Below are 20,267 nucleotides of genomic sequence, written 5' to 3'. Positions count from 1 at the left end.
GTGAACCTAACAGGTAATGATCAAGTGATCTCACTCCTGCCACCCATCTCCACCCTCTGACAAACAGAGGCTAGGGACACCATTCCTTACTCCTTAGTGGAGTTATGATGTGTTCCTCCCAGGCATAGGGGATGGCAAGGGAGAAAGCATGAAAATATTATGGACTAATGAGTAATGAAAGCTGGCTTGGTCGGCAGAGTAGAAGCAGAGGTTGACATCTTGATAATGTGCTACAGTAACAGACAGGGCAAGGCTAAGCCATAAAGGGCTAAATGGTAATTTGTGTTCGATTCAGTGGAGAGGGGTGGCTAGGTTACCAGGAACACATCTCCCCAAAACGGTGCTGCCTGCCCTGGCTCCCTAATGGCCCGAGTCAAGTTAAATAAGGTTGTATTGACTCTTTTCAAAGCACTGCATGGTGCTGGCCCTAGATCTGAGATAGAGAGAGAAAGCTACAGTCCCTCCAAGACAGCGAATTGGCCTGGTGGCTTTGTTCCACAAGAAAAACCAATCAGTTGACAAGGAAGGAAAGGCTCGTCTCTGCAGGAGATTCAGTTGTCCCAGGTGTGGGGTCACAAGGTGGAACTCACTGCTCAATGAAATAAGAATGAACCCCCTGCACCCACCCACCCACACTGCCTCAAAACTAAATACAAACTCTACATCTCTGACTGAGTTTTCCCACAAGAACCAGCTCTCACCAGCACCATCACATTACACATGTTCTTTAAAAATAACCCCAGTGATACCCACGCTCTTTCCTGATGGAGGGGAGATGTCTTGTGGAAGGCACTGGGACACCATAGTCTTATGCTGAGTCTTCAGCATAAATTTGACCGTCAAAGCCACATTTTGAATGAAATTGCCCAGTGTCAAGGTGTAGGTGGAGAAAAGGAGGGGCCAAGGAAGGAGCCCTGTGAGGTGCCAGTGAAAGATGAAGGGGGGTGGGAGGATGCAGCACATGAAATGCTGACGAGAGAGGTAGGAGGAGAAGCAGGAGAGAACAGACTCCTGAAAGTTGAGGGAAGAAGAGGTTTCAAGAGAAGGAGAGTAGGCAAAGGTGTTAAAGGCAGTGGAGAGGTTGAGGAGGGCGAGGACCGAGTACAGAACCTGAACTCTGGCTAGGGTGAGGTTAATAAAAACTAAGATGGAAGCTTCAGTGGTGAGGAAGCCAGACTGGACAGGGTGACAAAAGACAGGGATTTGGCCTGCTCTCCTTTTACCCACCATCTGCCTCAGTGACACCATCGACCATCCCATCCTATCTTCTGATCTACCTTGTCTCTAATACCCTTCCATTCCTCATGTTTCCCCCCCTCAAACTCTGGGCCATTTCCTTGGCAACATATGTGTGATTTATTTGCCCCCATGCAGGGCCGGCTCTGGCTTTTTTTCCGCCCCAAGCAAAAAAAAAGGGGGGGAGCAGTAAAGCGGGGCAGGGGGAACAAAAAAACAAAAAAAAGGCACGGCTGGAGCAGCAAAGCAGGTGGGGAAAAAAACCCTGCGGTGCGGCTGGAGCGGCAAAGCGGGGGGAGGGGACACGGCGCGGCAAAGTGTGTGGGGGGGAACAAAACAAAAACACGGAGCGGCAAAGTGGGGGAGGGGCAGGAATGGCGCGGCTGGCAAAGCAGGGGAAAAACAAAACAAAAAAATCCTACAGGGCGGCCGGAGCCAGTGTGCAGGGGGACTCCCTGTGCTGGAGAGTGCGCGCCTGGTCTAGTGGGGGGGGAGAGAGAAGGGGGGCAGCTAGGGCTTCAGCGGGGCTCTCTTCCCACGGCCCCAACCGCCGCACTGCCTGCCGGGAGGGCTCCGTGCTGCTCCGGTCGGCTGGGAGGGAAGGACGCTGGCTGCCCTGCCAAGTTTGCTGCAGGGTGCTCCCCTCCTGCACCCCTTACAGGGCGGCCAGAGCAGCAGGAAAAAAAAAAAGCGGCCGTGCCGCCCTAATATTGGGCAGAAGCCACTCCCTAGAATCTGCCGCCCCAAGCACGAGCTTGCTCGGCTGGTGCCTGGAGCCGGCCCTGCCCCCATGATAAAAAACCCTTCCCGTGACCCCACTTGTCTCTCCAACTATCACCCTGTCTCCCCGAATACTCTACAACTGCTGTTTAAGAAAGACCTGATTATTAGAGCTGGGCAGATAATAATTAATAATTCATTCAATGAATGTTGCCTTTTTCACAAGTTATCCAATCAATTTTATTTTTTTAAATATTAATTTTTCTAAATTATTCATTTTGATTGCACACACAGGTCATGGATATATCAGTTCTGTGATTCGATGAACATAAATATGAGAACCAGATTTCTAGTATGAATGCTCAGGATTATAAATACAAATTTTGCTTTCACGGGAATATTCTGTAATAGTGATTTAAACGCATTGCTTCAACAACATTCCTGTCTGCAAATTCCCTTTGCTAGAATATTTGGAAAGTGCACAATAAAGATGTGTGAACACAGTGGAAATAAATTCACTTTAAAATTCATCAGAATATTCTTGAATTTTAGTTGTTTAATTATTCATCCAGCACTATTTCTTATACAGATGCTGCTTTAAAATTAACTTACCATTTTACACATTCTGCTGTCAGGAAACAATCAGCTCCATTTCTGGTTCCTCCTAGGGATGTAATTTACTAAGTGTAACCCCAATTATACACTATTGAGTAACAGTTGTCATAATTACAATTTTAAGCAAATACTTATATTTGGTTTTTAGCTTTGTGGGCAAATTAAAGACAACATTCCTAGTTAAATAAACACAATAATTTCTACTGATCTCCAGAAATGATACTGCAGTTACTGCCTGACACACAAGCATAAAACCTCTGGAGACATTCCCATTTGTGTGAATAGTTAGGACTGGTTTTAATATTCAGAGAATCAGAGTACCACAAGTTCATAAAATGAATGGATTAAACTTAGTCGCATGTATTCTATTTGACTCCGTATACTTAAAACACATATCAAAGTAGTAGATGTAGTTTTGAATTGGGGGACTTACAACAACTAACTGCCTGCAGAATAACCTATATGCACTGTATCACACTGTCCAAGAGGCTATTTCAATGTTCAGGAAATAGAATTAAAATCTGCCTTCAGAGAACAACAAAGAAAATTTCTATTTTCTCCTTTTTTTAAGGAAAAACTGTCAGGATAAGCCAAAGCATTCACCTGTTTACCTGCTCTGTCAAGCACTGAAGGATCCAAACTGTAAATTAAAGAAACTAGAGTAAGTAACTATTCTTTCTTTTTAAAATCCCCTTATTACTGCTGCTATCCCAGAAATTCTACAGCAGTGCAGCTCTTCACCATGGTTGGTATAGTGACCACATAGAATTGTGTAACTTCTGAGGATTGTGTTTAAATTTTCAGTTAAAACATATGGGGTTGGCTTAGTCGGCCTAGTGCTGTAATGACAGTTAACCCAATTACCTTACCCACAGATGAGCCTGAGAGACAGGGGTCAGAAGGCCAGGGGGAATTCTTTGAGATCAGGAAAGATTCAGGAAGTGGAAGATACAAACTTAGGCATTTTAATCTTAGATATTTCTGAGGTGCTTGTCACTAGAGCTCGGTGAAATTTACTTGGTGAATAGCTGATTTGGCAAATAATGCAGTTTAGAGTTGACTGTTCATGAATTCAGGTCAAATCTGATGAATAGTTTAAACTGAATAAAAATGGGGAGAACGTTTCCAAAAAAGTAAAAATATTTAGTTTTGACATTTTTGAAACAAAATGTCAAAGTTTGTGACAAAATTATGTTTTGTTAGGAAAATTTAGCTCAATTTAATTAAAAAAATAGAGTTAAACAAAAAACCTGAAAACTAAGCATTTTGTTTAGGGGAGCACAAAACATTTCATTTGATCCCAAACCATTTGTTTTACAGTTTTTTTCATTTTGTTGGGAAAAATTGTCTTTTCTGTTTCAAGTGAACCCAAATAAAATACTTTCTTATTATTGGGTTCAGGCACTGAACCAAATAACCAATTATTCACCCATCCCTACCTGTCACCAGGGTATCTAAGCCCTGAACATATCTATTTATTTAACATCTATGTATCTTCACTGGATTTCATTTCTCCCTGACTCACAGGTGTGGTTTTTTGGGAGGGGATTGATTTATTTCTTTCTCTTTCTCTGCTCCACCCCTCAACTCTCTCCTGGCTTCTTTATTTTCTTCCTACTACACCAGCTCCATCTCATGCAAGTTGGCCTAGTTCAGGGGTCGGCAATCTTTCGGAAGTGGTATGCCAAGCCCTCATTTATTCACTCTAATTTAAGGTTTCGTGTGCCAGTAACACATGTTAATGTTTTTAGAAGGTCTCTTTCTATATTATATAACTAAACTACTGTTATATGTAAAGTAAATAAGGTTTTTAAAATGTTTAAGAAGCGTCATTTAAAATTAAATTAAAATGTAGATCTTATCAGTTTAGTTGTGATCCTTGCCCTTGCTTTTCCTTGCTGAGTTTTCCAATTTCCCCAGGCAGGCAGCGGACTGAGCGGGCTGGCAGATGGAACCCCAGACCAGCAGCAAAGTGCCACTGAAAATCAACTTGCATGCCACCTTTGGCATGTGTGCTATAGGTTGCTGACCCCTGGTCTAGTTATTACTTAGTCCTGCTTTGAGTGTGGGGGACTGGACTAAATGACTTATTGAGGTACCTCCAGCCCACACTTCCGGGATTCTGTGGTGATCCTGGAGTTGTTCCTGGGAAAGTCTTTAGCAAAGAGGTGATCTTGCATTTTGCTTTGACCATGGCTAGGCCAGGACTCAGTCTGATCCCCTCTGACAAGGAGTTCTACAGCAGGGCTCTAGCTGTTGAGAGTTCTCTGCCCCAATGCCCAAGAGTCTGAGCCTGGGCTCCTATAGCTGGATTGTCCCTGTGAGTACAGCTGTTCTGCAGGGTGCTGGTGGATCGAGTGGTTTGAGATGACATCTGTGCTAGAGAACTTTGAGCTTACCAGCTGCAACAGCAACATACCTGTATCACTGCACAGCCACATACATACTTACAGCAATGCACAAGGCACCATATCACCTTTGGATTTTAATCAAATGCAATGACATATTGTCTCCTACCATGTCCCTCTGCACTGATTCAGCACAAACACTGGCAGAGCAGCTGCAGTGGGGCAATAAATACTTCCCATTCAATCTGACAATGCCCCTGCCCAGCCTTCCATGACAGCTCAGTGTACTGGTGCTGTCGTGATAAGCCACTCACTGAAGCTAGACAGAAGATTTCATAATTTGGATGAAAAAATGAACAAAGGTGATACAAAATTATCAGAAAATTGCTTCCAATTTCCAGCCAGTTCTGCATGCCAGCCCCATGTCTGTCCCTAAACACCCAACCCTCAGGTGACTACATCTGAATTTCAACTTGAAAACAGAAATCTTGTTTTTATTTGGCCCCTTGAGAATTCTTCTGAAAATCAGAAAAGCAACAGCTTGTGAACATTGTCCTGGTGCGTGTGCACGTACATTCGCACACATTGCACGGAGTGTTCACTGCCTCAACAGCAACTTCCATACTGCTGAGATCTGCAAATAAGAACACAGAGCAGGATAATTAACTAATGAATTAACAACCAGACAAGCACTACCCTCTGCACTCCCACACCTCCAAGTAACTCCATTTACTTTCCCATGGTTCTCATTGCTCCCATCCTCCCCGGCAAGCTGCACATGCCCCAAGGACTCCACAACAGGAGGTGGGGGAGAACTCCAAAGTCTCTGGGCTGCATGGAGGAGGGGCCCTGAATGATATTCTCCCTCTGAGCCCAGAGCACGGTCATCTCAAGCTCCCAAAGAGCTCCCTGCAAAGAAATGGCTCGTTCAGTGCCAAAACAAACCACAAAACGAGATCTGAAAACATAACAAAACAACTGAACAAATGACTAAAATCCAGCCCCTCACAAGCACAGATACCCACAGCTGCTGGTGCTCTTCATGATACATCCTGGCCCGGCAGGCCCACAAGCAGCTTGGCAGAGGGCAGTGGGAGCTGCTGACCCCATCACATCTTCTGCAAGTGAGAGGATGTTGCCATTCACAACCTATGTGCATATTTTAGGGCAGGACAGAACCATTTAAAGGAGGCAATGCAGCAAACTAAAAATATTAAGAGAGACCATACACTGTAAGCCATGGACATTAAGCTCCTAGTTCAGGGAGCTGTATTAAGAAGTGTGGGTCAGATGCAACAAGCCACAGGCCTGCAGCACTTGCAGAGTGTGCTGTTTGTGGACATAGTGCACCAAAGTGATATGCTCACTTTGGCCTTTGTAGCTTAAGGAGCGATCTGCTGCCAGGTGAATGGGATGCCTATACCACACCGAGAGAGAGTGAGTTGTGGCAGTCCAACAGAACGGTGACAAAGCCATGGACAACGGTGGCTAAGGGCTAGGGAATAGAAGTGCAGAAAAGAATTAAATGGAACATCATTTTGCTGTTTCCAGGCCCCGATGGCCTAAAGTAATTCCATGTTGGGGGGGGGGGGGGTAAAGGTGGTCTCCAAAAGGGAGGAGGTTATAAATCCACTACAGAAATTCATGGACTCATAGATTGTAAGGCCAGACGGTACCATTACATCATCTAGTCTGACCTCATGTATACCAAAGATCATTACATTTCACCCAGTTACCCCTGCACTGAGCCCAGTAACTTGGGTTTAACTAAAGCATCTTCCAGAAAGGCATCCAGTCTTGATCTGAAGACATTCAAGAGATGGAGAATCTACCACTTCCCTTGGTAGCTTTGTTCCAATGGTTAACCGCCCTCACTGTTAGAAATTTGTGGTTCATTTCTAATTTGAATTTGTCTGGTCTTAATTTCCCACCATTGGTTCTTGTTGTGCCTGTCTCTGCTAGACTAAAGAGCCCTGTTGCACCTGTTGCCCAAGTGGAGATGGGAGATGATTTTTGGTGTGAGTATGAGGCTATTGAGCTGGCTCCAGGACAGCCCCACACCTCATCCAGCTCCTCAGTGGCCCCCATGGTTCCTTCTCTCCCGCACCCTTGGAATTTTGGGTGAGGGTGGTGAGCTTTCCCCTCCCCTCCATTTTCTTCTGAGGGCAGCCAGCTGGTCCAACCCCCATGCATGTTTTACGAGGGCTGACACATGGGTCCACAGTGCTCCACTTCTCTGGGTGCAGGTCCCAGGGATCTTCCTTCAGGCAAGAGCTGCCGCCCTTACCCAACTTTTCATCATCCATTGACAAAAATGAGGTTGCTTGCTAGGCTCCATCTCTGCTTTTTATAAGTAAATCTGGTGGGATGGTGAGGGGAGGGAGACTTAATCTCCAACAGTGTTTTCCAGGATCTCTGGTTGTTCTCAGGGTAGTGCTACAGGGGCCAGACAGTTTGGGTTTGCACATTTTTGATTTCCAACTCACGTTCAACTAACTTTAAAGTAGAACCTGAATTTGTAATTTCCAGGCGTAGGAATGAAAGTTTAGGATTTTTTTTTTTAAAACAGCATTTTTTAATCTCTTTCTACAAGGTTGGGGGCAGGTCACAGTAACTTCAATGTCAGTATGACAAAGCCTTCTGTCTGGGAACTGTTTACATGTTGGCTGTGAAGGAAGTGTTTGTTACACAATGGAAGCCCAGATACTGAAACCTCAAACTTTGCCAACAACAGCACATGTACGGGGCATCACAGCCACCTTTATCCACAGAGCAAATTCTTGCCGACACCAATCCCAATGTGATCTGTGAAGCTAGGCAAATGCACTGCCCTTTTCCACAGCAGACTGTGGGTGACCAATGGAATATGCATTGATTTCTCACTGCGAAGTAAAGGGAATGGAAAAACTGTATAAAAATAAACTGTAATAGAACCTCAGAGTTACAAACACCAGAGGTATGAACTGACCTGTCAACCACACAACTCATTTGAAACCAGAAGTAGGCTATCAGGCAGAAGCAGAGGGGAAAAAAAGAAGCAGCAGCATATACATTATGTGACTGTTAAATATAATCTACTAAAAAAATAAAGGGAAAGTTTAAAAAAATTGACAAAGTAAGGAAACAGTTTCTGTGCTTCTTTCATTTAAATTAAGATGGTTAAAAGCAGCATTTTTCTTCTGCATACTACAGTTTCAGAGTCAGTTGTTCACTCGTAGTAAAGTATTCAGTCAGTGTTCAGTGGTAAACTTTTGAAAGAACAGCCATAACATTTTGATCAGAGTCACAAACATTTCAGAATTATGAACAACTTCCATTCCCAACGTGTTCATAACTCCAAGTTTCTACTGTTTTAATGAAAACTAACTGTAAAAATGGGACCACTTCCTCCTGGCCTTTTGAAGAGCTAATGTGTCAAATTGGTGTCAAATGAATCAAAGTTTTTTTTCCTAAAAAGTTGGTTGGTATTTCCAAATGTTTAATTTGCCCCAAATAGAACACTGAGTCCCTGGCGAAGGGCCCCACTCAGATGGGCACGCAGGCATGAGGGAAAAAATTGTCAGGATGGATAGACTAGTAAGTTCAAAACACACTGGGGAGGAATCTCAGAGGAGTCTATACTATCAACTTAGCTTTGTAAAATGTGACACGATGGACCAGTCGTGTGAGCCTGAAGCTCACTCGCTCTGAGCCAGAATCACTGTTGGTAGGAAAATGACTTTCCGTGTATGGAAATTAAGCGCCATTAACCGAGTGATTCAAAAGGAGGTTTCATCAGCTTTATCCCATGACACCGGGGAATGGAGGTGTTACAACTTGGCCCAGTACCACTCTGGAGGATTGCCAGGCTGTTGTGAGTGGGGCCCAATCACTGGGTGACACCTGCTTCTAAGCCAGGTGAGCCTGGGTGTGGTCTAGTCCCTGTTTCCAGGTCTGGATCTTTGGGGTCATTCCTCAGCCCTCTTGTCTGATGTCCTTCCTTGGAATGTGAGGCGCTGCCTTCCCATTGCCCTAGGCCCTGAAATCAGTGTCTGAGATCTCCCAAGTCCCACCTCCAGTCAGACTCACACCCTGCTCCAGCGCTCCACCTGGGTTGTGGGTTCTCTGGGCTTCTAGCTTGTCACCTTCAGGGATAATGTGGCAGGAAAGCAAGAAACACGGGCTTGGCACAGGGGCTTATTAATCAGAGACTTTGTCTTCAAAGCACTCAGGGGTTACAGATCTTTGAAAAACAACAGAAGTCCTGAGATCCCGCCCCCCTGAGTCTGGTTGGGCCCTTCCTACGAGTCCGAGGCATGTCAGGGTTTCAGGCTGGGCAGAGTCCCTCTTGCCCTCTCTCTCCTGTACATCTTGCTTACATGTCATGATGGTCATACCCATCCTCTGCATAGGGCAGCTCTGGGGTCTCTGTCCCCTTGCTATGTGACCCACTGGGTTGCCCCAGCACCCTCTCCTAGTCATGCTTGCCCTGCCTGTGGCCCTGCTGTTCCAAGGGGTTGGGCCAGAAGTTGAGACAATCACAGTCAATGACTCCAGAGCATAGTCCTGATGGCTTGTCAGTGACAGTCCTTCAACTGGATGCCAGGCACCTTTCCTGCTCAGGAAATGCTGTTCAATGGGTTTGTCCTGGGCAAGTTCAGACATGTGTTCAACAGCTAATACAAAATGGGCTTTGTAATTTTGTACAGTCACACACACACGCACGCACGCACCCACCCCTCTCTGACACAGGATTTCAAAAGTGTCAAGCCCTATATGAAGCGGATAATAAGGGCTGCAGGGACGGGACACTTTGTCTACTTCCTGAGAGGCTGGAATAGCTGCTAAATGCCTCTGTGTGGCGTCAGTCTTTAGGATAGACTCGGATGAAGGAGTCAGTTAAACTGCTTTTCTGTGGAGATAATAGAGAGCACCATGTGGACCTGCTTGCACCCTGCCAGAACCCCTTTCTACTGGTAGATGGGGAAGGATAGCTCAGTTGTTTGAACTTTGACTTGCTTAAATCCAGGTTGTGAGTTCAGTACTTGAGGGGGCCATTTAGGGATTTGGGGTAAAAATCTGTCTGGGGATTGGTCCTGCTTTGAGCAGGGGGTTGGACTAGATAATCTCCTGAGGTCCTTCCGACCCTGATATTCTATGATATGATTCTAGGAAGACATGAGTCTCCTGCATATGGCCCGTGTCCTGTCAGGAGCCAAGCTGTCAGGAAGAGGGCTCCTGAGATGCAGCAAGGTGCCTTTGTTCTATGTTAGTAACCAAGACCAGATTCAACCCAATGGAGTCAGCTTTGGACAGCTGCACGTGACCTAGCCAGTATGAAGCTATGAAGATTATAGAACCCTTGTATCTTCTGAGATGCGCCAGTGCCTGTGTCACCAGAAGCAGATATTAAGGTCCACAGGAGCATTCTTCTTCCAGAGGTAGAGAGAGCCCCCTTGCTAACATTATCTATTCTCCAGGCTATCAGCAGAAGGCTGGTAGGTTCTTGTTCAGGGATGTGGCAAAGAGAGACCTCCCTCTCTCTTGTGCCCTTTGAGACTGGGCTCTCTAGGGAAATTTCAGCCTTTTCTAATGTATGGTCGAGAGAGATGGGGGTGGGGGGTGAGACTTGAGATGTGGCAAATTGGAGCCATCCCTGAATCCTGAATGTTCAATACTAAGTCTTCCATAGATGGTGGCTTATTTGCTGAGTCCTCAATTGACAAGATGCAGCAAGAAAGAAGAAAAGGCTCCTCTCATCCACAAAATTTCTTATTAGCAGATGCCCAAGTGTGTCTGCTCAGAGATGGAAAACACTCATATGGGAATACAGGATCAATGAGAGCTACAGATGCATGTGGATTGAAATCCACACATAACCATGTGGTCCCCATCATCCATTACTACAGATCTGTGATTCCCCCTCCCTTCCCCCTCCCACTCCCAAATACAAGAATCTTTCTAGAAACCCACAGCGGGACTGGACAGACAGAAATTCTCATTTTCCTCTCTGCTTATCTCCTGCAGGTTTTGTGATTGCCGTTTGACAGCTGCTTGCTGTGAGGATCTCTCCTCTCTTCTTGGTACCAAACAGACGTTGGTCGAGTTGCACTTGACAGGAAACAGCCTGGGAGAATTAGGAGTGAAGCTGCTGTGTGAGGGACTGAAGCATGTGAACTGCAAACTGCAGAAACTGAGGTGTGTATTTACCATTTTTTTTCCGTAAAAGACTCCATGGAGTGTGAGGATGGTGTAAGATGGTGGCTCCCTGCAGGTACATGAAGTTGGTGTCTACATTGCAAAAAAGACCCACAGCAGTGAATTCTCAGATCCTGGATCAACTGATCCAGGTTCATACTACAGGACTAAAAATAGCTGTGTAGTGAGGCGGTGTGGCTCCCCTCCACCCTGGAGCGGGATGAGCCCATCTGGAGCTCGGAGTGGGCGGAGCTAGGGAGCTCGGAGCCCGTCCCTCAGAGGGTCAGGCGGCAACTCGGAAGTATAAAGGCTGGCCCTCAGAGCTCACTAGGGAGCCAGTCGCCAGGCAGGACAGACGTCTCCAGCCTAGCCCACGACTGAGAAAACCCCGTGGCCCAAGGTGCACACCAGGACTGGCCTGACTTGCCCTGCCTTGCCCTGCGCTCGCTACCCAGAGGAGGTGCCGGACCTGCCCTGCGCTCACTACCCGGAGGAGGTGCCGGGCCTGTCGCTCACCCACTGCCCCGAGGAACCCATGGTGCTGGACCCCCGGAGGACACCACCCTGACCCAGGTACTATCCTAGGGGGAGTCTGGAAGTAGCCTGGGGGCAGCCGACCATAGCACTGCCAGAGCCCATGTCAGTGTGTTGTGGCAACTAGAAGCTAGCCACTTCCCATGGCCCCTCCAAGCTCACCGAAAAAAAGTTTTGAACGGTTTCACAGCCGCATTTCAGGATTCACCAACCCACTGAAAATGCAGCCGCCCACTACCCTCACCTTCAGCTTAGCTGAATGCACACTTGTGGAACACAGGCTAATGGACATAACAGATGCCCATAGAAGGACTCCAGTGTAAATTTCTCTTTTACAATCCCACTTCTGCCAACACCAAGGTTAAGATTCATTGCTGAGCTTCTAAGAGACGCAGCAAAGATCTCACATTCCAGAGAGAGGGTGGAGCTAAGTTAAAGTGACCATACGTACTGGTTTTACCAGTACAGTACTGGTTTTTTGGACATTGGTCTGGTTAGTCGTGAGATGTAACCAGTACAGTTTAGGACTACAAAATCAAAAATTATTAATTTATCAAAAGACTGAGTACATCAAATCAATCCTTGATAAACCAGCCTGTAGCAATAAATGAAGCCAAGTTCGTCAGTCTGTTCCAGTGGAGCGCCCCGAACGGGGGTTTTCCACGTCCTTTTATTATAAATGGTTACATAAATCATCCTATTATGCGCATGTACTAACTCAGTCCAACTTCTCGCCCCTTCTCCTGATTGGTGCTTTATGCACTGCGTGTTCCAGTGGTAAACACCTGGTCGGCGCTTAATCAGTGTGTCTCCTGATCGGATGTTGGGGGGGGGGAACCACTTCAGCCGCTCTACATTCGGGGGCGGTCTTCCTACCCCCTTAGTGCTTAAGAAGTGTAAAGTTCCTACATCCCCTCCTTTTCTGTTTTGTCGACCCGTGCCTGGTCCGCATGTTTCATGATTTTATATGCATACATGACGGCTTGGTTTGCGCCGACAGGGTGTAAAACACATCCTAATTATATTAGGAATACACTGAGCAAAGCAACAAAAACCAATCAAGCAGGCGATAACAATCAAAGCATATTACAAAACAGTTCGGACCCATCCCATGGATGGCAGCCATGCCCAAAGGTCATCCCACCATGGTGGGTTCCTGTCCTGCTGAATGTGTTGTGCCAATTCTTGGAGGTTATCTATGTGTGATTTAATCCGTTTAGAATTGTCTGTTAGATTAAAACAACACATGCCATATACCTCCTCACAACCCACATGGCTGAGCAATAGCAGGTAATCAATTGCCGCTCGATTATCTAATATGGCATTGCGAAGCTCCTCCTGTTCTTGATTCAGCAAGGCCAAGGCGGCAGACGTATAATTAATATTTTTCGCTAAGGCACATGCCAATCGACTAAGCTGTTGGTGATTGGCTACTCCCAACGCAGGGAGACCCACCAAGGAAACAGCCAGAGAAATGTACTCAGCCCGACTGAAAAGGCTGACATTAGCATTACATTCTGATCTCATGGGGGTTGAGCTTCGCCGGCGTCAGGTTCGGGCCTCATTAGTTCGGGAGCCAGTTAACATTGACCTTGTGGGGAGTATCAATGTGAGCCTGCTTAGGCAGCATTGAGCTTCTGAAATATTGGCCGGAATATAATTAAAGGTCCTCTGACCACACGTAAAAAACCAACCTTCTGGTAACAAAATGTGCCCGTAATTGCTGGACACATTTTGAAAGCGCGTACAGTTCCATTTTGGGGTACCCACCCGCAAACAGCCTTTTGGGGGCCTGTGACGTGTGCAATTAACCATCCGTACACAGGTCAAATTGGCGTGATTGGCTACCCGTGGGGTAAAGAGGGACAAGGCACTTGCAGGTTTCACATAAGTGGCCTGGCCCCATAGGCTCATAGAAGAATATTGAATCTCGGTGGCATTTATAAAATTAGACATCCCCGTTGCATGTGCAGCACTGCCTGGCGCCTTACATACTGGGACCAGGCAGGTGCCCAACAGGCCATGCATCTCAGGGGCCTGCTGTAAACAAAAGGAAGATTGATTGGCAAGGACCGCAAGTCGAGCCCATATATTATAACGCATGCGGCTATGCAATTCGGGTTCGGCCCCAACCGGTAACACACAAAAACAACACAACAATATAATAAAAAAATTAGCGATCAAACAGGCAAAAATAGCAGCAGTAAAATTTTCGGGGGTAGGCTCGGCCTTGTTATTCTCCAGCATTTGCTGAGCCTGCTGCGCCAGCCGGTTCACCTGCCCCCAGGTAACCTTTGGTGCCGTCTTTGTGGCTCGGCACGCTTGAAAGGTCTCGGTTAGGTTCAGATTGAAGTTGAGTATCGGGTTCTTGGGGCTTTGATGCCACGTCATCGTACCACGGTCGCACGTTCTTGGCAGGGACCCACAATGGACCAGTGGGAGTAAGCACAGCGGCATGCCCCCGTCCCCAGGTTATCAATGGAACGGGGCCATACCAATTAGGGTCTGGGCTCTGCCTATATTTAACAGATGGGCGTGGGAGCGGGGTTTCCGTCTTAAAATGTCGTTCAGTGGCTGTAAAATTTTGAAAAATATTTAAAGTATTTAGGGTAAACAATACTATCGCTAATTGATTTTGCTTGGCGCCCAGGGATGGCCCATCATCCCCCACTTTTTTGTTTTGCTTTTTTAGGTACTCTTTAAGTGTACGATTGGCTCGTTCCACAATGGCTTGACCAGTGGAATTGTACGGAATACCAAAGACGTGGTTAATTTGCCACTGCGTGCAAAAATCCGCAAATCTGTGAGAAATGTAGGCGGGGCCATTATCGGTTTTTATCTGTCGGGGGCGGCCCATAACGGCCACCGCAGCAAGAACATGATAAATTACATGTTTGGCTTGTTCGCCCCGTTGGGGGGTGGCCCAAATATAATGAGAGTAGGTATCAATGGTCACATGTAAATATTTCCAAGGAGAAAAAGGGGGATAAAGCGTGACATCCATTTGCCAAATTTGGTTGGATTGAAGACCGCGGGGATTAACACCCAGTTCGGGATAATGATGAAGACTTGCACAATGATTACAGGTTTGAACAATGCGTTGGGCCTGAATTAGGGGGATCATAAAATGCTTCGCCAAGGATTTAGCATTTTGATGAAAAAATGCATGACTATCAATGGGATCCGAAAAGACGGGAGTTAAGTGGAGAGGGGAGGGACTGAGTTTCGCCGCTAAGTCGGCGACCCGGTTACCCTCCACTAAAAATCCAGGAAGTGGCTGGTGACTGTGTATATGGGCAATATACAACGACTGACAACGACTACAAAGAGCAAATTGCAGGGTTATAAATAAGGCCATGAGGTCGCTATCAATAGCGGGAGTGACATAGGCCCCAGGCAGGTGTCGCACAAGGTTGTGCACATAAAGGCTGTCCGTAATAATATTGATGGGGACAACTGGAAAGGTTCGAAGCGCAAGGATCACAGCGGCTACTTCGGCGCGCGGCGCGGACACTTGGGGTAAAGTATATTTCGTTCTCCATTGTCCCATGTCCTGCCAGGCCAATACCCCATAGGTTGTCCCACCGTCCGTAAACACCGTCGTGGCATCCTGAAGGGGTTGGGAGGCCAGAACAGGGCGAAGGGAAAGGGAAATATGAGGGGAGGCGATTAACCGGGGGTCCTTGGGCCCATGATACTGAAGCGCCCCCACGAAGCCCCCAAGGGCCATTTGCAGTGAGGACGTTAAGGCAATGTACTGCTCCATCTCCTTTAGAGGGAGTGGTATCGTGATGGTTTCGGGGTCTTGACCAAACAAGACCAAACAGCGGAAGCGCCCTTTGGTAATAATACTCGCAATTTGGTCCCAATAGGGGGATAACGTTTTTGATGGGGTGTGAGCCAATGTTATCCATTCCAAAATATGAACCTTCCCGGTGGCTTGATTCATTTGATAAATAGTGGCAGTGGGCTGGCTCAAGGTCGGCATGATGGCATACTGGGGCGCTTGGCCAAGAACTTGTCTATCTACCCACACGGAAGCAAGGCGTCGATTAAGTTCTTGCAACGCTTGCTCGGCGGGCTGCGTCAGCGATATCAAATCGCTGGGCTGCCGGCCCAGGGACAACAAGGAAAACAATGGGGACAACAGAGAGGTGGGGATGTTATAATATGGGCGGATCCAATTAATGGTACCAAGGAGTTGTTGCAACTTCATGTAGGTACACGGGTTTGGGATACACAACTTGGGCAACACCGGAGTAGCATAGGTTTGCAACATTTTGTGTCCCAAATATAAAAATGGTGGCACCCGCTGAACCTTTTCTGGTGCAACACAAAGACCGTATTTAAATAGCGCGGCTTGCAAATCAGCCTCCCAATCCAGAGGGATGCTTGGGGCAGCAACAAGGATATCATCCATGTAATGATAAACAATAGCCTCGGGGTAACTCAGGCGGAAAGGACACAAAGCCTGTTGCACATAATATTGACATAAGGTAGGGCTATTAAGCATGCCCTGGGGTAAAACTTTCCATTGATAACGTTGGGTGGGTTGGGAATTATTTAGGACCGGTAAAGTAAAGGCAAACCGCTCCCTATCTTTGGGACAAAGAGGGATTGTAAAAAAACAATCTTTAAGATCTACTATCATAAGCTGATAATCATATGGAACAAGATTGGGATTTGGGGTTCCACACTGCAGGGGTCCCATGGGTTGAATGCATGCATTAATCGCTCTAAGATCATGGAGCATTCGCCATTTACCAGACTTTTTCTTAATAACAAAGACAGGCGAATTCCAGGGGCTAGTGGATTTTTCCACATGGCCCGCCTGGTATTGTTCCTCACATAAGTGACACAATGCAAAAAGCTTCTCCTGGGGCAGTGGCCACTGTTCCACCCACACAGGGGTACTGGTCAGCCACACAAGGGGAAGGACAGTAAACTCAGTCATGAATGGTATCCGAAAAGAACAGAATGAGTTAACCGAAAAAAGCTAAAGATAAGACACTGGCCACAGTCAAGGACACCGCTTACAGCTAAAACTTGGCGGACAGCCAAGAAAAAGGGGGGCTTGGCGGACAGCCAAGAAAAAGGGGGGCTTGGCGGACAGTCAAAAAAAGCAGCTATGAGAGTGGCAGAACTCGGCCAGGCAATAGCAAAATGTGTTAGCCAAAAAGGGAAGGGCAGTAAACTCAGTCGTGAATGGTAAGATGTGATCCAAATTTGCTCAACAAGTCTCTTCCCCATAGGGATACAGCAATATCCATGATATAGGGTTTAAGGAGAATCTCCTTTCCCCCTTCTCGCGGAGTTATAGCAATCCATCGGGTGCTTTGTTGAGCAGCCTGCAATCCGCCCACTCCCCAAATGGCTGGCACTTCGGATTTGTCCCAGGTGGACGGCCACTGCTGAGCTGAGATGACTGTAACGTCAGCACCAGTATCCACCAGCCCCTCAAGGGGGATACCGTTGCAGTAATAGGTACGCTTAAATTTTGCTCGTCCTATTGCTTGAGTGATCGCCGCCACTTGAGGATGGGCCTTCGCTAAGGTGGACCCGAAACCCCCAGCGTCCCGGGTCACATTTGTTCCCCCTGTGGGCAAACAGAAGGGAAGGATCACCATCTGGGCCCATGAATCCCCTCGATGCAGCTGTTTTGGCATATGAGCCCAGATTTGGACATAAATACTTCCCTTATAGTCACTATCTATTACCCCGGGGACTATCTGAAAGCCATATTTTCCGGCATGGGAACGAGGGAGGATTAGCCCCATAGTGCCCGGGGGCATGGGTCCAGAAAGTTGGGTAAGAATCACCACCACCTCCCCGGGGAAAGTGAGCTCCCTATCTTCCTGCAACAACAAATCAATTCCCGCACTTCCTAGGGTGGCCGCCGGGGTATCATAGGCGGTGCCTCCTCCCACCTTTGGGCCGGGGCTGGGGGATCGCCCGTTGCCCAGTTTCCCGGAGGTTGGGCATGGAGCGGGGGATTGCTATGGCATTGATTTGCCCAGTGGTAACCCTTCTTACATCAGGGACAAATAGATCTTGGCTTATTGGACTGCTGTCGTGTCCCGGTATTGCCCCCTCCCCCCCCCCCCAGGGGCCCGACACTCCCTCTTAAAATGGCCTGGTTTCCCACAATTAAAACACTTTCCCTGGGGTTTGGACCCCTTCTGCATGGCTGCTGCCAGCAAATTCATCTGATGCACTTGGGTGCCAACATCTGTGCACGCTTTTAGCATTTCTGCCAGAGAGTATTCCGGTTTGGTCACAATGGACTGTAACACCTTGCGGCAGTCCGCATTAGCATTCTCATAAGCGAGTTTCCTCATTAATTCCCACTGGGCCTCAGGATTATCTACCTGCCTCTGAATAGCCTCCTGTAGTCTGTTAATAAATTCCACATACGACTCTTGAGGGCCCTGGCGGGTGACGGTAAAGGACCGGGAGGGTTTTCCCGTCACCGGTACTTTAAACAGGGCCCTTAAAACACAACGCCCCACAACTTGGAGCGTTACGAGAGAGATATTCGCAGCCTGCTCCCGTATGCTGGCAAACTGTCCTGCTCCATACAGCTGCTCGGGAGTATAGGCCCCCCCGATGCCCGCCCCTGTTGTAATGCTTCCTGTTGAAATTCACTATCCCAAATAACATACTGCGCGGGGCTTAAAAGCATCCTACAAAGATCCTTCCAATCTTGGGGGAGCATGCTATATCCATTTGCAATCCCTTCTAACATGCCTCGGGTGAAGGTGGATTTCAATCCCGACTCAGTAACCGCCCGTCTCGCCTCTCGGAGAACGGAATAGGGGAGGGCTGTGATCTCCACTTCAGCCTCTCCCTCTGCGTTGCCAGGACGATGTGTCACTGGGAACGCAGCCAATAACTCCCCTATCTCCTCGCCATTCAGTTCTCCCTTCTCCCTTTCCCTCTGTATCATTGCCTGAAAAGGGGACAGCCGAGAAATCGGCCGTGAAGAGCCATCCGCACCCGGACATGCATCATGGCATTCGGGTGCCGCCTCAGGCGGCTTGGGGGGCAAGATCCGAGGGTAAGGGGGAGGGGCCGAAGGCGCGGGAGCGAGAAGGATAGCCCTGGAGGACGCTCCAATCCCGATTGTCTCCAGAGCCTCCTTACATCGCTGCCAAAGCAGGAGCCACTGCACCGCGGCTCGAGGTTCCGCGTGCAGTGTCGCCCCTATCTTTATCCAATCATCTACCGACAGTGACCCGTGATCCGGGTACCAAGGACATTGGCGATTGATTTCAGCAAGTAGCTGTTCTAACTGACCCAGGGAGACTGGCCTGCCAGCCTGTCGTATGATAGCCTGCAGCTCTTTCGCATGAACTTTCTGCTGAGCTGACAGTTCCCCTCCCATACTCACGGAACGGGGCTTCCCAGCGAGGTTCGATGCACCGAAGGCTATTCCAGCCGGTGAGCAGGGGGAAATCACGTCGGGGTCACCAGATGTAGCAATAAATGAAGCCAAGTCCGTCAGTCTGTTCCAGTGGAGTGCCCCGAACGGGGGCTTTCCACGTCCTTTTATTATAAATGGTTACATAAATCATTCTATTATGCGCATGTACTAACTCAGTCCAACTTCTCGCCCCTTCTCCTGATTGGTGCTTTATGCACTGCGTGTTCCAGTGGTAAACACCTGGTCGGCGCTTAATCAGTGTGTCTCCTGATCGGATGTTGGGGGGGGGGGAACCACTTCAGCCGCTCTAAATTCAGGGGTGGTCTTCCTACCCCCTTAGTGCTTAAGAAGTGTAAAGTTCCTACACCAGCCTAAATCAATTTTATTAATTTATCCTAGTTTTAGTTTTATTTTACACGACGGTTCTCGTCGTTGGATCTCGGCAATACTCGGCATTCAGCACACGCACTCTCACTATATTGTGGCCGCGGCGACTCTTCGATAATACTTCCGCGCATTACATACAGCCCGACTGTGGGAACTCGATGATGATGTCATCACACAGAGCCCGCCAAAATCGACCAATTCGGTGTTAGCTTCGGACTATAAAAGGCCCTCCGCAGCACAGGAAAGGCACGAGTGATCTGGCATCTTCGGACTGTGACACTGGCCCTCAGAGCTCCGCGCTCTCTCGGTTACTCAAGCTTTTCGCTCCGCCGTTTTCACGGCGCACCTCGCTGCTTTGCCAGGACCTGATGACTTCGCCCCCTTGGACCAGGATCAACGCCTTCGCCCCTTTGGACCAGGACTGGCGTCTTTGCCCCCTCGGACCAAGACCGACATCTGACGAAGTTTGTAATAATTGTTTATTTTTGGACACCCATGGCGCCAAAATGACGAAAGTGCGTCTTCAATGACGAGTTAAAATCGAAATATACATTCATCAAAGCAAGTACTAATAATGACAATAGTGAGGTGGAATGTGTAAAATGCAGAAGTATATTTTCTATTGCAAACAGTGGAAAAACCAACATTGAAAACCACATACAAACAGTCAAACATAAACGGGCCGTGTCTGCAGCAATTGCAAGTACGAGTGTGACATCATATTTTAAGAAACAACAATTTGAAGATGCTGAAAGAAAACTAGCTGCAGCTGAAGGTTTATGGGCGTACCACACAGTAATGCATAATCACTCATTCCGATCAATGGA

General features: G+C 47.6%; 1 protein-coding gene across 4 annotated transcripts in view; it reads left to right on the top strand.

Moving 5' to 3' along the window:
* Positions 1-20,267, top strand: part of LOC123368700 (NACHT, LRR and PYD domains-containing protein 3-like) — a 59,111-nt gene that overhangs the window by 13,458 nt on the left and 25,386 nt on the right. For all 4 annotated transcript variants that reach the window (XM_045013738.1, XM_045013739.1, XM_045013737.1 and 1 more), the window contains 2 exons: positions 3,143-3,232; positions 10,926-11,096. In XM_045013738.1, coding sequence (XP_044869673.1) covers positions 3,143-3,232; positions 10,926-11,096 — 261 coding nt within the window. The remainder of the gene's footprint in view (positions 1-3,142; positions 3,233-10,925; positions 11,097-20,267) is intronic.

This window comes from Mauremys mutica, chromosome 4 (assembly GCF_020497125.1).
Source record: "Mauremys mutica isolate MM-2020 ecotype Southern chromosome 4, ASM2049712v1, whole genome shotgun sequence".
NCBI lineage: Eukaryota > Metazoa > Chordata > Testudines > Geoemydidae > Mauremys > Mauremys mutica.
Note: the sequence above shows the minus strand (reverse complement) of the source record. Positions and strands in the feature narration are given on the sequence as shown.